Below are 14,878 nucleotides of genomic sequence, written 5' to 3' on the forward strand. Positions count from 1 at the left end.
GACGACGAGCTCAGAGAGACGCTTAGGCAAATTGAGTCTCTATCGCCACCTTCCGCTCTTCCAACCTGGTCTAGTCCCGCCCACCGCCAGCTCGAAACCTCCTCCTGCGCGTGCGCGTATTCTGCGGCTTAACCCTTTCCGCTCCACGTTCAGTTCCCTCCACCCATACCGAGCCCCTTGAACTCTCCTCCGGCCTACACCCTCGCCTTTTGTGTTCTTTATTGGCCAGTCGGCGGTACGGACCACGTGGACGCGAGGTTGGGTGGACCACTGCTGGTGCTTCCCACCTCGAACTCCTGCAGAGCATCGAAGACCCGGTGTGTGGAGTTAAGAGGGTTCTGAAGCAGGAACGCGCTGGAGAAGCCCTAAAACCTGGGCCAGGGAGGCCAAAGTGACCGGCTGGCGCCACCCACCCAGCCTGCGCGAGGGGCGCCCTCCCCGCCCCCCCCTCCGCCCTCCCCTCCTTCCCACTCCTCCCCCCGCCCCCTCCCGCCCTCCCTCCCCCCTCCCCCCCCTCCTCTCCCTCCTCTGTCCCCTCCGCACTCGGGATCGAGGCTGGCCACACACACACACCACCCAGGTCTCTGTAAAGAAACAGAAACCGGAATGAAGACGGGCCTGGAACATTCCAGATTCTGTTGACTCAACGGCTGAAGGCTGGATTCGTGTCACTGAAAGCAGGCTGGGGGGGTCTGTCAATGGAGTTCCCAACACCCAGCACTGAGCGCGGTCCTCACTGCACACATTCATTGGCGACGGGTGTGGGTGCCAGGCGGTGCGCAAAGCCCTTCCACGCGAGGCAGCAGGAGGTGCCTTAGCCCAGCGTCGTGTTTGGACAAGGGCAGCACAAAGAGCCAGTTGTTGGGGGTGGCCAGTGTGGGGTTGCTGAGGCTCCAGCTTGAGCTGAGCGGTTGGGTATGCCTGCCGCAGACACTTTGCCTATTGAAAATCTCAAATCTCTCCTGGCACCTCTCCTGACTCGGATCGGGACTTAAAAGGTCCCTCTTGTGTGGCGAAGGCTTCAGTTGTGACACTCATCAGCAAGGAAGGGGTGCTGAGAGCCCCAAGTTAACTGTTGTATTGCATTCATGATGGCCACAGAGTGTATATAATCTAACAGAATGACCAGGGAAAACTGACTGCAAGCCTACTATGCATATCAGATGCGTTTAATACTAATGGTATGGCTATGAGGTAGGTCTTGTAGTCACTTCAGATGCTTCTTTTGATACTTTTTCTGGGTGTTATTGGGGTTTGAACGCCAGGCCTGGTGCTTATTGTGCATACACTCTACCACCTGAGCCAAGCACCCAGTCTTCTCTCTACTGTCTTTGAGCAGTCTCATTTGTTTTGTTTTTTAATCAGGGACACAGCTGCTTCCCTTCTGAAAGCACCTGCTTTGGAGCAACAAAGAACATCTAGCAAACCAACCTTATCTCCAGAAGTCCTTGCCTCAACACTTGTTAGTTTGGGGAGGCCAGAGATTTCATGTGCCCTTTGCAATTTTATAGGCCCTCATGTTGATAATGATATTTTAATAGTATTTATTTTATTGTAAGGTGAGGTACAGAGGGGTTACAGTCACATACGTAAGGTTTCTGTTGAACAGTGTTGCCCTCTCCCTTGTTTTCTCCCTTCCCCCCATCCCTTTTCCCCCCAAGTTGTAAAGTTCATTTCCAGTGTCCTGTAAGTATCGCAGTTGCATTGATTTACCCTTTGTCCTTTGTCTCACCATTTTGTTATGCCTCTTCCCTTCCCTAAATCAGATAAACATATATACAAGTCACAGGGCACCAAAATAAAAAACAATGACAACAGGGGATAAACCAAAGGGGGGAAAAAAGAAATAACTTCACAGAGTACATTAAAAAAAACCCTCGTTTCCATATGTTGGATTTCATTTCAATTAGCATTTTATATGGTCATATGTACATAGCTATCGAGCTATAAAAGCACCTATGGAAGCTGGCACCAGTGGCTCAGCAGGAGGCTGAGATCTGAGGATCACAGTTCAAAGCCAATCCTGGCAAGAAACTCTATGAGACTCTTATCTCCAATAAACCACTAAAAAACCGGAAGTGGCGCTGTAGCTCAAGCAATAGGGCGCTCACCTGAGCTGAAGAGTGGAGGGAAGTGCTCAGGCCCAGAGTTCAAGCCCCACAACTGACAAAAAATAAAACCTACCTATGGAATGGACACTGGTGGTTCATACTTGTAACCCCACCTACTCAGGAAGCTGAGATCTGAAGGAACCTGATTCAAAGCCAGTCAGAGCAGACAAATCCACAATTGGTTATTTCCAATTAACAACAAAACCAGAACTGGAGGTATGGCTCAAGTGGGAGAGGTTCACACTGGAACAAAAAAGCTAATCAAGAGCACGAAGACCTAGAGTATAAGCCCTAGTATTTGAAAAATGAAAAGAAAAAAACCTATGGTTTGAAACCATCCTAAAGATATAAACAAAATGCAAGTATATTTCAGCCTCATTCTCCCTAAACTGAAATTAATTCCATTTTTCTCTTATGCACTGAATGGAAACTTGAACAGGAACACAAAACTGTAAATAATAAACTTCAAGTAATGGTATAGAAAACAGTTAAGGACATTGTTCAGTAACTCAGTCTTTATTCTAGGTAATTCTCCCACCTTTACCTCATCTTCCACATCCCCTGCTTGGGCATGATTTCAGGGTAAAAGCAATGGCTCACTGTGTCTGAAAGTTTTTCTTTGTGTGTAGCTCACACTGGATCATAAGTGTCTATTCTGGACTTTTCTGTGTTCAGTGACATCACATTAGTAGCCTGAGATGACCAATCTGAGAGCATTTATACCATAGTAATCAAGAAATGCTATAAAGCATTCTTATAACACTATAAAGCATACAGAGTTGGTGAGCTGTTTAAAATGATTTGCTGGTTAAATATCATACCAGGACTTCCCTAGGAACTTCTGGGCCTTTACACTATGTGTGTGTGTGTGTGTGTGTGTGTGTGTGTGTGTGCGCGCGCGCGCGCGCGCGCGCATGCACATGCGTGCACGCACACATGCAAGCTAGTACGGGGCTTGAACTCGGGGCCTGGATGCTATCCCTTAGCCTTTTCCCTTAAGACTGGTACAGTATCACTTGAGCCACTCTGCCACTTCCAGCTTTTTGGTGGTAGTTAATTGGATATAAGAGTCTCATGAACTTTCCTGCCTAGGATAGCCTTGATCCTCGATCCTCAGATCTCACCTCCTGAGTAGCTAGGATGTGGTATACAAGCATATACACTCTCATTGTACTTGGTGAGTTCTTTAGAGGCAACCCTGCTTCACCCCTGGTTGCAGTGTTTAGCCTAAACCAGTGAAACTGGAATCACCACTGGCTCTCTATATTTCACTTTCCCCCACCCACAGGGATTTCCAAAAGCCACCTTCGGGGAGCAAGGCCTAGAAATGTGAATCTTTGTGAGCATGCTCTCATACATGCCACTGGATATTGGATAAACACCACCAAACTATAAGATTGTAACTTCAATCTGCAAAAGCTCATGATCCCCAAAGCCCAGACTCTCTGATCTATTTCTGTCATTTCCCTTTCCTGCTGGCAGGCCTGAAAAAAAAATGGCTTCTAGTTGTCTAAATTTCCTGGCCAAGCCTTTCCAGCGTTCATACTTTAACCCTGGCATAGCCTGTTAATACTATCCTCCAAGCCTATCTGCAGGGAGCCCACAGTGCAGATCTGCCACATGCTCCTCTGCCAGGCTCTTCTCTCCACTTCTGACCCACAACTCCAAGGCCAGCTCTCCCCATGAAACCACCTCCTGTCTTCCTCCATTATAAGACACCCCCCCATTTCCTCTGAGTCCCCAAAGCACAGGTCTTTCAAACATGATGTGGATTGTCACCTTCTTGATTAAACTACTTTTATAGGACGGCCCATGAATAAAAATCAGACCCCATAATCTCCCTGGGAACCTAGTCCAGAACTCAATCATTCTGCCAACCAGTCTTTCCTTTTCTCTAACTTAAATACTTCCTGTTGTACTGCTATGTGAAAGCTGCCACCTTTTAACCACCAGCATGAACAAAATGCTCCTGGGAGAAATGGGGAACACACACACACACACACACACACACACACACACACACACACACACACACACACACACATTTTTGAAGTTTAGCCAAACCAGTAAGTGAGCTGCTACATTTCTTTAACTCTAAACACACACAAAAAAAGCCTTCTTGTTGACACAAGGAACATTTATTCCTGTTCCCATGCATATAAGGCACTGATTCTCTTTGGGCAGCTCTCCCATTTTATCCACCATTTGATATTGGAAAAAAGCCCCAAACATATTGCACTTGCCAGACATCTACATTAGCCAACATGATGCTGGTGTAATTCAGGCCAGTTATTTAGGAGCAAGGTTAGTTTCCATTTCAATGGACCAAGACTCATCCTTTATAAGGGCACAAAAATAAATACAGGTTAAACTCTATTCTCCCAAAGAAAGATCTGGTCAGCAACAATGCTCAGCCTGAGGCACAAAGTTACCCTCAGAGCTCTTTTGAGTAATAGCACCTGCCTCTGCCTTCCAAGCAAGGGAGTTCATCTTCATGGCCTAACACTGGGTTCAGTTTCTAAAATTGGATGTGATCTCCAAAGGCCATTGGAATGACATGCTTCCTCAAGGGCTTGCTTGGATCATATAACTGCTCCTCACCTCTCCAAATCTAGTGACATTCTACATATCTGTTGACTCAGGACGAACATCCTTGAACCTCTCACACTGGGTTAGGTGCTTGTTCTGTGGCGCATGCCATCCACTGTTGGGCTGGCCCCATTTCCCTGCTTCTGTCTATGGTAGATCATACATTCCCTAATGGCAAAGTCTGGTTCTGTGATCCATTTGAATGTGTGTGTGCACGTGCATACATTTGCACGTGCACTTGTGTACTGGAGCTTTAACTCAGGAATTTGTGCTCTAATGAGGGCCTTTTATGGCTTTTTGTTCAAGGCTGGTGCTCTACTTAAACAACTCTACTTCCAGCTTTTCAGTGGCTAAGACTTTTCTGCCTAGGCTGCCTGTAAACCAGGACCCTTAAATCTCAGCTTCCTAAGTGGCTAGGATTACACATGAGCCACCAGTGCCCAGTCTATTTTAATTTTTGTAAGAAAGTTTAAAAATGGGAGGACAGGTAAGGGGATATAAAGAGTAACAGGAGTGTTGAATATGACAAAAATACATTGTAAATATGTACAGAAATATCACAATGAAACCTTTCATTTTGTACAATTAGTATGTACTAGTAGAGGAATTTGGGAAAGCACTGCTGGGGTTTGAACTCTGAGCTTTGAAATATAAATATATATATATACATATATATATATAGTTAAAGAATCTGGATGCTGGTGGCTCACACCTGCAATCCTACTCAGGAGGCTAAGATCTTAGGATTACGGCAAGAAGGCAGCCTCTAGTTAGGAAAGTCTATGAGACTCTTATCTCCAAGTAACCCCAGAAAAACAGAAGTGGCGCTATGGCTCAAAGTGGTAGAACATTAGCCTTGAGTGAAAAGCTCAGGGACAGTGCCCAAGCTGTGTTCAAGCCCTAAGACTGGAAAGGAAGGAAGAAAGGAAGGAAGGAAGGAAGGAAGGAAGGAAGGAAGGAAGGAAGAAAGAAAGAAAGAAAGAAAGAAAGAAAGAAAGAAAGAAAGAAAGAAAGAAAGAAAGAAAGAAAGAAAGAAAGAAAGAAAGAAAGAAAAGAGGGAGGGAGGGAGGGAGGCAGGGAAGGAAGGAAAGAATTTGGCTGAAAGAAGCTGTTTGTCCTGAACCCTTAAGTAAATGTGATTTGGGATGAGGGACATTTACTAGAACTTCCAGTTAATTTCCAAGCTGCTGATAAGCAATAAATCTCTACCATACTAAGTAGAGCTGTAGCTCAAGTGGCAAAATGCTAGCATTGAGTGAGACAACTCAGGGACAGTGTCCAGGCCCTGAGTTCAAGTCCCATATGCCAACACATGCATTGCGTATACATGCATGCATGCATGTGCATGCACACACACACACACACACACACACACACACACACACACATTCCCTACCTCTGGAAGCTGTGGAACAATATATACCATGGAGCTGTTCTTGGGTAATAACTTTAAAAGAAGACTGGGATGTTCAAATGAATTTAAGATGTCAACTACTGATTACTGGTCCCACAGGAGCTGCATATTCTCTTAGCAGTCTGAAAACAACAACCACATACTCTTCAGACTGCATTAGTCTCCCATTGCCTGTTCTATTGGAGCTCATGTTCTTCCTGCCTTACTTACAGGAAACAACCCACAGCATTTCCTAGTAATCTTCAAAAATAGATGCCCATCTGCATTACTGTTCATCCATCTTTCCCCACTATTTCTCTGGGTAAAATGCCCAGCCTAAGTCAGACTATGCTCAGCAGAGATGCCAGGGGGAAGCAGCCAAGTGATGGATCAGAGCAGCAGCAACAATGTACCTGAAGATGAGCAATGTGAGAAAGGCAGTAACTGCTCATTTGGAGTTTGCTGTGCAGGTAGTAAACCAAAGTCACTTGGGTTTGGGGTTCAAAAGTAGCAAATGAGTGAACATTAGTGTAAGAAGCAGGGAAGGCTTTCAGCTTGTTGGCTGGGACTAATGGCATGGGTAAGCTGGCAGTGGACACTTGGAATATTCTATGAGATTGGTTTGAGGTACATGCTCAGCTTCCTCTGGTTGGTCCTTAGTTGTCAGTGGGGACCATAGGGACAGAAGTGGTTGTACACTTTCTAAAGGTGCAAAACCCTGAGTTCAGTCCCAAGTATCAAACACACACGACCACTAAAACAGTAACAACAAAAAAGCAAAATGCAAAAGCTTAAGTGATTAAAAAAAAAAAGACCTTCCTGTAGAATTCTGTTGGTTGTTTCTTAGTGAAGTGCGTCCAGGTGCAGGTGTCTAGAAGATGGTCTATGCAAGGACTCAAAGGGTGGTCCTCAGGCCATCCTAGGAACTGATTAGGCATGCATATCCTCAGGCCCCACTTAAAATGCATGAATTTGGAATTTAGCAGGTGGGGCCCAGCAAGCTCTATTTCAGTAAGAGCCCCATAGGAAACTGTATACACAAGTCAATTCCCAAACTTACCTGACTGTCCACACCATTGGGGAAGCAGGTATTCCCTGGTTAACACCAAAGTCCACACACATGAGAATCTGTGTAGGACTGAGGAGGCCATCTTCAAGACAATCAGCCCAGGTTTAGAACCTGGTCTATAGCAAAGTAATCCATTGTCTGACATGGTAATTAATTTCCAAATGTTATTTGTCTCTATCAGGAAATTAAGTGCAATAAGTATCTCAGGCTCTATAAGCAGATTCAGTGTATAATTTGATTGACAGCTTCCATCTTCTTGGCTCTTTGATTTTAAAACAGTATCTTTCAGAGATTTCCTATTTTGACATTTATTGCGAGTCTCTTGTTTCGTCAGTCATTGCCCACTGTATCATACTTAGTGCTTACCAAAATTTAAGTCTTCTTATATCTCCAACTTAAAACAATCTATTCTTGAAAACACCCCAGGCAAAATATTAAAAGGAAATGTATCCAAAAAAAAACCCAAACAAAAACTACATTTTGTACACTTAAACTGGGAATCAAGACTCCACCTCTGGTTTGCTATATGCCCTTGGAAAATATACTTCCCTGAGCCTTAGTTTCCCCACTTGTTTGCCTACGTGAAGAGAATAATGTTGACCTCATTGGATCAAGTTAAAAAAAAAGGAAATGTATCCAGCCTTAAAACATAAATATGAAAACAATTCATTTTCTTTTTCCTGCTGCAGAGAGGAAGTAGGTTTTCTATCATAGTGATTCAGCAAGTTTGTTAACAGAAATTTAGGACAGCTAAATTGATCTCAGGTTCTTATGTCTGGCAAGAGAAAAATTCAGGCAAGGTAAGAACATAAGATGATAAGAAAGTTTATTAGAAAAGAAATACAACCAAGAAAGAGAGCATGTGGCACAGACAAGCCGTGAAGATGGCACATCAACCCATCTCTGCCATCTTGCTGGAACAAAACCTGTCATTAATCCTTAGGTCACTTTGTCACTTTATGACATTCTATAGCCTCTGTGGCAACACAACCGGTTCTTCACTCCTGTCTCAGTTTTAAATATACATAAAAATAAGTATAGATGGAATTAAGAAAATATTATGTTTAAAAACAAACTAAAACTTCCAGAGCCAAAATAAAAAAGATGTTGCCATTTCTATACAAGGGTATTTTAAAGAATTTTATCACTATGAGGTTTTCTGACATTCTTGGATTTGTGCATCTCACCTGCCAATAATATTGCTTGGCCTCATTGTTAATTTAAGTTCTTAAGCAAAATAAGACAGCATAACTTACTTCTGCCAGGATGTAAGAAGAGTGGTCATTTTAATGTGTGTGTGGTGTGTATGTATGAAGGTGCAAAACCTGGTTAGGATGTTTTTGGACAATTTAGTGGTTAGAGCTAACAAGCTTTATGTAAAATAGGAATTTGCCAAGTAGCTGCTGCTACCTCTCTAATAAAATAAGGAAACGATTTCAGTTGTTTTAAGAAAATGGAAACAAAGATAGGCAAGAAGAAAAGGTACCCCTGATTAAATTACTTTGCCCTGGAAGATATCAAGCAGAAATCACTAACCATAAAGCTGCATAATCAAAATAATGGATTGTTTCCTGTGGTAGAATATCAGGATCTTTGAAGAAACAAAGACAAATTCTAAAGAGCACAAAAACTAGAAGGCAGTACCCTTAAAAATAAGAGGATTAGTGCGGGAGAGGGGGGTGAAGGGAGGGAGAAATATCCACAGCCCTCTTCTCTTTCTATAAATAGAGTATAAGAAATAAAAGGTGTCAGACTCCTATCTCATGCCATATGCAAAATAGATTAAAGATTGAAATGTAATAGAAGAAAAATATTAGAAGAAAAAGTATCCATTTGGTAATGCCACAAAAGCACCAAAGAAATAGAAATAGATCTGATCTCATCAAAAGCTAAAATACTAGCAAGAGCTTTAAATATTCAATGAAAGATCAAGATATATATATAGTAAAGTGTTTGTGTGGATCAAAAAGGCAAGCAATCCATCAGGAAAATAGAAAACTGAGTAGAACAGACAATTCAACAGTAGCATAATATAATAATAATAATAATAGAAGAGGGGGAGGAGTGAAGAAAAAATTCATAGCCTCACTGGTCTCAGGAAAATGCAATTTTAAGAAGCCATTCTCCTACTTGATAGAGTGACATTATTTGCTGTTGTAGCACATGACATCCCTCAACAAATTCCTCTCACTATAATGTCACACTGGACAGTTTCACCGCTGTGAGCCTGGAGGTCCTGCACAGCTGTACTGCGTAGAAGGAAAACATACCCCCAAACCTTCGGGCAACTTGTGGAAAGGGACTCTGCTTGATCCTTCTCCCAGTTGCACATCATTCTAAAGCACTTGAATGGTAAGCCTCAACTAAACTAAACACTGTTAAGAGAATGAGTAAAAAGAAATCTTTATGTACTTGTCAGAAAATGATTTTTTAAAAAGTCAAAAACATACAGAATGTGCAGATCAAGAAAGTTAAGTCAGGAGTGGTGGTGCATACCTGTAATCCTAGCTACTCAGGTGACAGAGCTGGAGGATCATAATTTAAGGCCAGACCAGGCAAAAAAGCCTGCTAGACTCTTATTTCCAAACTAACCAGCAAAAAAAAGCACAACTGGAGGTATGGTTCAAGTAGTAAGGGACCAGTTTAAAAAAATCTAAACTTAAAACAAAGTATAAGAGACATATGAACTAAATGTAAACCAGATTGAATAATCAAAACAACTCATGGGGCTGGGGGCACAGCATAGTGGTAGAGCACCAACCTAGCAAGTGCAGGGCCCTGAGTTCAAACCCCAGTACTGAAAAACAAAATAAAACGTCCATGGAAAACCAAGGAAATGGAAATAAAGCCTATGATTCAGCTTAAAAAGTAAATAGATCAGGAAAACAAATACTAAACTGCAATATGTTGTGACACAGGAAATGGTGGTACCTGCTAATAAGCAGAGATGAGAACTGGCAGACACTGAAATAGCTATAAAAGTGACTGAAGACATCCATCTCCCCTGAGTATGTACAGAGACTGATTTGAGTTGACCGGATGGATGCAGATCAATAGGAGCTTTGTGTCCTGCTGTGAGAAGACCCAGAAATTGATCCAGCATCTGCTGTCATTGCTGTACAGCACACACCATCCTCAGGGTAGTTGACAGTAATTGGAACTTTTCCTTCCTGAGGTCCTCTATATGCTGAATGCCCATCTTCCTTATTATCCTATTTATTCACACTCACCAATTCTCTTCTTTCACAACTTCGAAGAAGCAATAATCTCTAGTTCCATTCCACTCCCAAGGAGGCAAGAACTATGCTAAAGGCCACTGTTTTGGAGCAAGTCCCTCACCACCTCCCTCACCCCCAAAGCAGCTGTGGCCTCTTCCAGTGACCATTCTATCCCATCCTTGCTCTACAACTGAGCCATGAGTGTTGTTTTATTCTTGCTTATCAGGGATGAAATGATGGATGGATAAGCAGGGTAACTTTCAAAGGCTGATGGATGTGGAGGGTCAAGCTGCCCCCACAGCTCCCTCAGCTCTGCCCCCTCCCACCCAGGACTTGATGGACTTGGCAGCGAGAGGTGAACTCCAGTACCCAGTGCCATCACTTTCACATTGAAAGGTTGCCAGCCTCTCATCTCCAGGTCAGAATGTTTTTCTTTTCCTTTCCTTGTGTGTGTGTGTGTGTGTGTGCGTGCGTGCGCGCGCACACACACACACAAGTTGGTCCTGGGCTTGAACTCAGGGCCTAGGTGCTATTCCTGAGCTTTTATTCCTCAAGGCTAGTGCTCTATTATTTGCACCACAGCTCTACTTCTGGCTTTTGGGCAGTTATTTGGAGATGAGAGTCTCTCAGATTTTCCTACTCAGGCTGGCTCTTTGAACCATGATTCTCAGATCTCAGCCTTCTCAGTAACTAGGATTACAGACATAAGCCACCAGCACCCAGGAGTGACTTTTACCAGCAGATGCAGTAAATGAGCAGTGCTTTTGTAAATATGTTCAAAGTATAGTTTATGGTCTTGTTTTTATGGTATCTAAAACAAGGTGTAAATAAAATATTATAGTATGATCTCAGTTATGTAACTTAAGAGTGCCAAGAACTTAATTTGATAGTTGAATGATTAAGCAATTAGAAATTAATGTAATTAATTCTTAAAAGATAGCCTTTGAAAAATTTTAAAAAAATTAAGACAGTCTGGTGGGCATCAGTGGCTCACATCTGATCTGAAACTCTAGCTAATCAGGAAGCTGAGATCTGAGGATCATGGTTTGAAGCCAGCCAGGGCAGGAATATCTGAAACTCTTATCTCCAATTAATCACAGAAAAAGCTGGAAGTGACACTGTGGCTCAAGTGGTAGAGTGCTAACTCGCTGTGAGCTCAGGGACAACAAACACCCCAGCCCAGAGTTTGAGCCCCAGGACTGGCCAAAAAAAAAGGACAGTTTCTGTACCCTAGCCTGGTCTTAAACTTGGGATTCTCCTGCCTCAGCATCCCAAAGCTATACCAGCAAACTGAGAGACAGGGTGTTAAAAAATAGTTCAAGGGGTCTGAGGCATGGCTCAGGTGGTAGAGCACCAGTCAATGAGCAAAAGCATCAGATACCAAGTTAAAATTAAAACAAAAAAAATAGTTTGATACTTGGGCATTTGCTTCAGTATTGCAGTGGTGGGCTACATGTAAATAAAAACAAGATTGACCATGTTGTGACACAACTGTTGAAGCCACATGTTGTTTGGGAAGGTGTTATTACTTTCTATGATTTCACATGTCTGAAAATTTCCAATAAGTCATAAAAAGAAGACTTAATACAAAGATGCTTGCTCAAAAAATTGAATAACAAATGAGGAGATTCAGTTAAACAGTCTTGAGTACCTTAAAACAGTTGACTACATTTCTGCTTTGGCCCCAAGTCTTTTGAAATGATGGATTTCAAACTAGCTGGATAGAAGGATACTATGTTGAAAATTCAACTTCTGGGTGGGTACAGGAGGAAAAAACTAGGAGAGGGCAAGGGAAGGGATGACATTGTCCAAAAAGAAATGTACTCAGCTGGGCACCAGTGGCTCACGCCTGTAATGCTAACTACTCAGGAGGATGAGATTTGGTTCAATGCCAGCCCTGGCAGGAAAGTCCATGAGATGCTTAGCTCCAATTAACCACCAGAAAACAGAAGTGACACTGTGACTTAAAGTGGTAAAGTGAGCAAAAAAAAACTCAGGGACAGTGTCCAGGCCTGATTTCAATCCCCAAATTGACACCTCCCCCCCAAAAAAGGAAAAGAAACGTACTCTTTATCTGACTTATAGCTGTAACCACTCTGTATATCACCTTTATAATAACAATTTTTAGGAAGTGGGAAAAATACGGAACTCACTGGAGAATTAGGGTGACACAGAACAGAAAGGCCTGTAAGGTGGTTACGAACTTGGGAAACAATGGCTAAACATGAATCTTCCCCTTAGGACAATGAAGTCATTGGTGTACGTGGAAGATGGTCCAGGGTTGTGGGGAGAATTAAAGCTTTCTTGAACGCTGATGACAGCTGTCTTACCTTTTCCTTGAAGGCAAGATTCATGAACTTCAATGTTAGATAAAATTAATTTTTCAATTATAGCAACATCCTAGTTAACCAAACAAACGTAGTTCCTTTGAGCTGTACAGCAAAAAAGGAACACAAGACTACAATTTAAGACCAAATCCCCTGTTGTCATAGGAGGCAAGATCTGGGTACTTTTCATTTACTTAAAATGTTTAAGAGGATTCAATCACTACCTTCACAGAACAAGTTTTAATTACACCTTAAAATGGAATTGACTAGTCACACTGCCATAAGAAATATAAGATGAACCTCAGCAAATATTATACATATTTTCTTAGAGTAGGTAAAAAGATCTGATTTAAAAACCATATTTTGAGAAAAAGCACTAATTAAAGCTAAACAGAGATCCTATCTATATTAATATTTCAAACATTCAATATTTAAGCTATGTAAGTGGAGCCAGTATAAACAAGGAAAACTTAAATTGAGACTTTCTGATGTATATGTTCATTGAGTATTAGTTTATTTTTTTAAATCTTTCTTGCTAGAGTTAAAAGAACAATTCTTCCTCTTCTACATTAAAAACAAAACATATTTCTTTGCCTAATTTTGCTGAGTTCAACTAAGGGTTTTGCTATATTGTACTAGTTTATCTTCTACTGGTCTTTTCTTTTTTTGGGTGGGGGAAGGTGGGGACAGTCCCAGGTTTTAGCCTCAGGGCCTTGTGCTTGCTAGGCAGGGGCTCTATCTCTTGAGCCACATCTCTAGCTTTTTAAATTATTTTTCATAGGGTCCCACGTTTTTGCACAGGGTTGGCCTGCACCAATGGGCAAGAACCACCACATCTGGTCAGGAACTTCAATTCTTAACTAGCCCAACCACAATGTTCCCTTATATAAGGATAATATGTAAAATTCAACACAAAGAGAAAAATTCTCCCAAATACCAACAATGCAAGCGAAGTCTTAAAAAAAAAAAAATCAGCTCTGTGTTTATTTGCCAGAATCAAAGTTAAGACTTGAAAATCCAACATCATATTTTATGAGACTTACAATTTCATTACATAATCCAGTTTTTTTAATGTTTTTTGTTTTTCCTGATTTGAGGTTGACAGTATTTTATATACTTTACTTATGAATGTTGAACATTTATACATCTTTAGTTTTCTCAGAATTAATATTGAGTCCAAAAAAGTCTTTTTTGATAATGTACCGAACACACTGTAAAATCACATTTCTTTCATGTCGAATGTCTGGAGCTAGAAGCTAAAAAACAAAACAAAAACATTAGCTGGTTAAAAATTATGTATGTCCACAAAAGGCAATCTAAAACATCATATGCCTAACTCATATAAAGAATACAGAACAATGTGTTACATATTTACTAATGTGTTATATTATATATTTACTAATTGCTAAATCAGTAAAATGTAATGCAAAGCCCTTTCATTTGCCTTTTAACTTATACCAAGAGTACCTGGATAAGCTTTTTAAACAGCAAAAACATTCACATTTGTACTCCTCTCTAGGAATTATCTAACAGAAGACAAGATAGCAAATTTAAGTCTATAATTCTTTTTTTTTTTTGGTCGTTTATGGGGCTTGAACTCTGGGCCTGGGTGCTGTCCCTCAGCTCTCCAGCTCAAGGCAAGCACTCTACCACTTGAGCCACAGTGCCACTTCCGTTTTCCAGTAGTTTACTGAAGATAAAGAGTTTCACGGCTTTTCTTGCCCAGGCTGGCTTGAACAGCGATCCTCAGATCTCAGCCTCCAGAACAGCTAGGATTACAGGCGTGAGCTACTGGTGCCTGGCTAAAATATGAAAACCTTTTCTGTTTGCCAGTCATGGGCCTGGGCACTGTCCCTGAGCTTCTTTTGCTCAAGGCTAGTGCTCTACCACTTGAGCCACAGCACCACTTCCGGCTTTTTCTGTTTATATGTGGTACAGAGGAATTGAACCCAGGGCTTCATGCATGTTAGGCAAGCACTCTACCGCTAAGCCATATTCACAGCCTGTAATTCTTTACTATAAAACCTATGTTACTCCCCCAGTTGAGCACAGTGGCTCCTAACTGTTGTAGCCTCAGCTACTTGGGAGATGGAAGAAACACATGAGCCCAGTGTTCAGGGCTAACCTGGGCAATATAGCAAGACCATCTCTTATAAATAGATAATAATAAT

At 41.9% G+C, this 14,878-nt stretch overlaps 1 protein-coding gene across 2 annotated transcripts in view; it reads right to left on the reverse strand.

Annotated features, from left to right (window-relative positions):
• Positions 1–13,665: 13,665 nt before the first annotated feature.
• The window catches only part of Nufip1 (nuclear FMR1 interacting protein 1), a 31,521-nt gene continuing 30,308 nt past the window's right edge, over positions 13,666–14,878 (reverse strand). For both annotated transcript variants that reach the window (XM_042685457.1, XM_042685456.1), the window contains exon 10: positions 13,666–13,963. In XM_042685457.1, coding sequence (XP_042541391.1) covers positions 13,847–13,963 — 117 coding nt within the window. In that variant the 3' untranslated portion in view covers positions 13,666–13,846. The remainder of the gene's footprint in view (positions 13,964–14,878) is intronic.

Source organism: Dipodomys spectabilis, unplaced genomic scaffold (genome assembly GCF_019054845.1).
Source record: "Dipodomys spectabilis isolate Male_0828 unplaced genomic scaffold, ASM1905484v1 ptg000095l, whole genome shotgun sequence".
Classification (NCBI taxonomy): Eukaryota; Metazoa; Chordata; class Mammalia; order Rodentia; family Heteromyidae; genus Dipodomys; species Dipodomys spectabilis.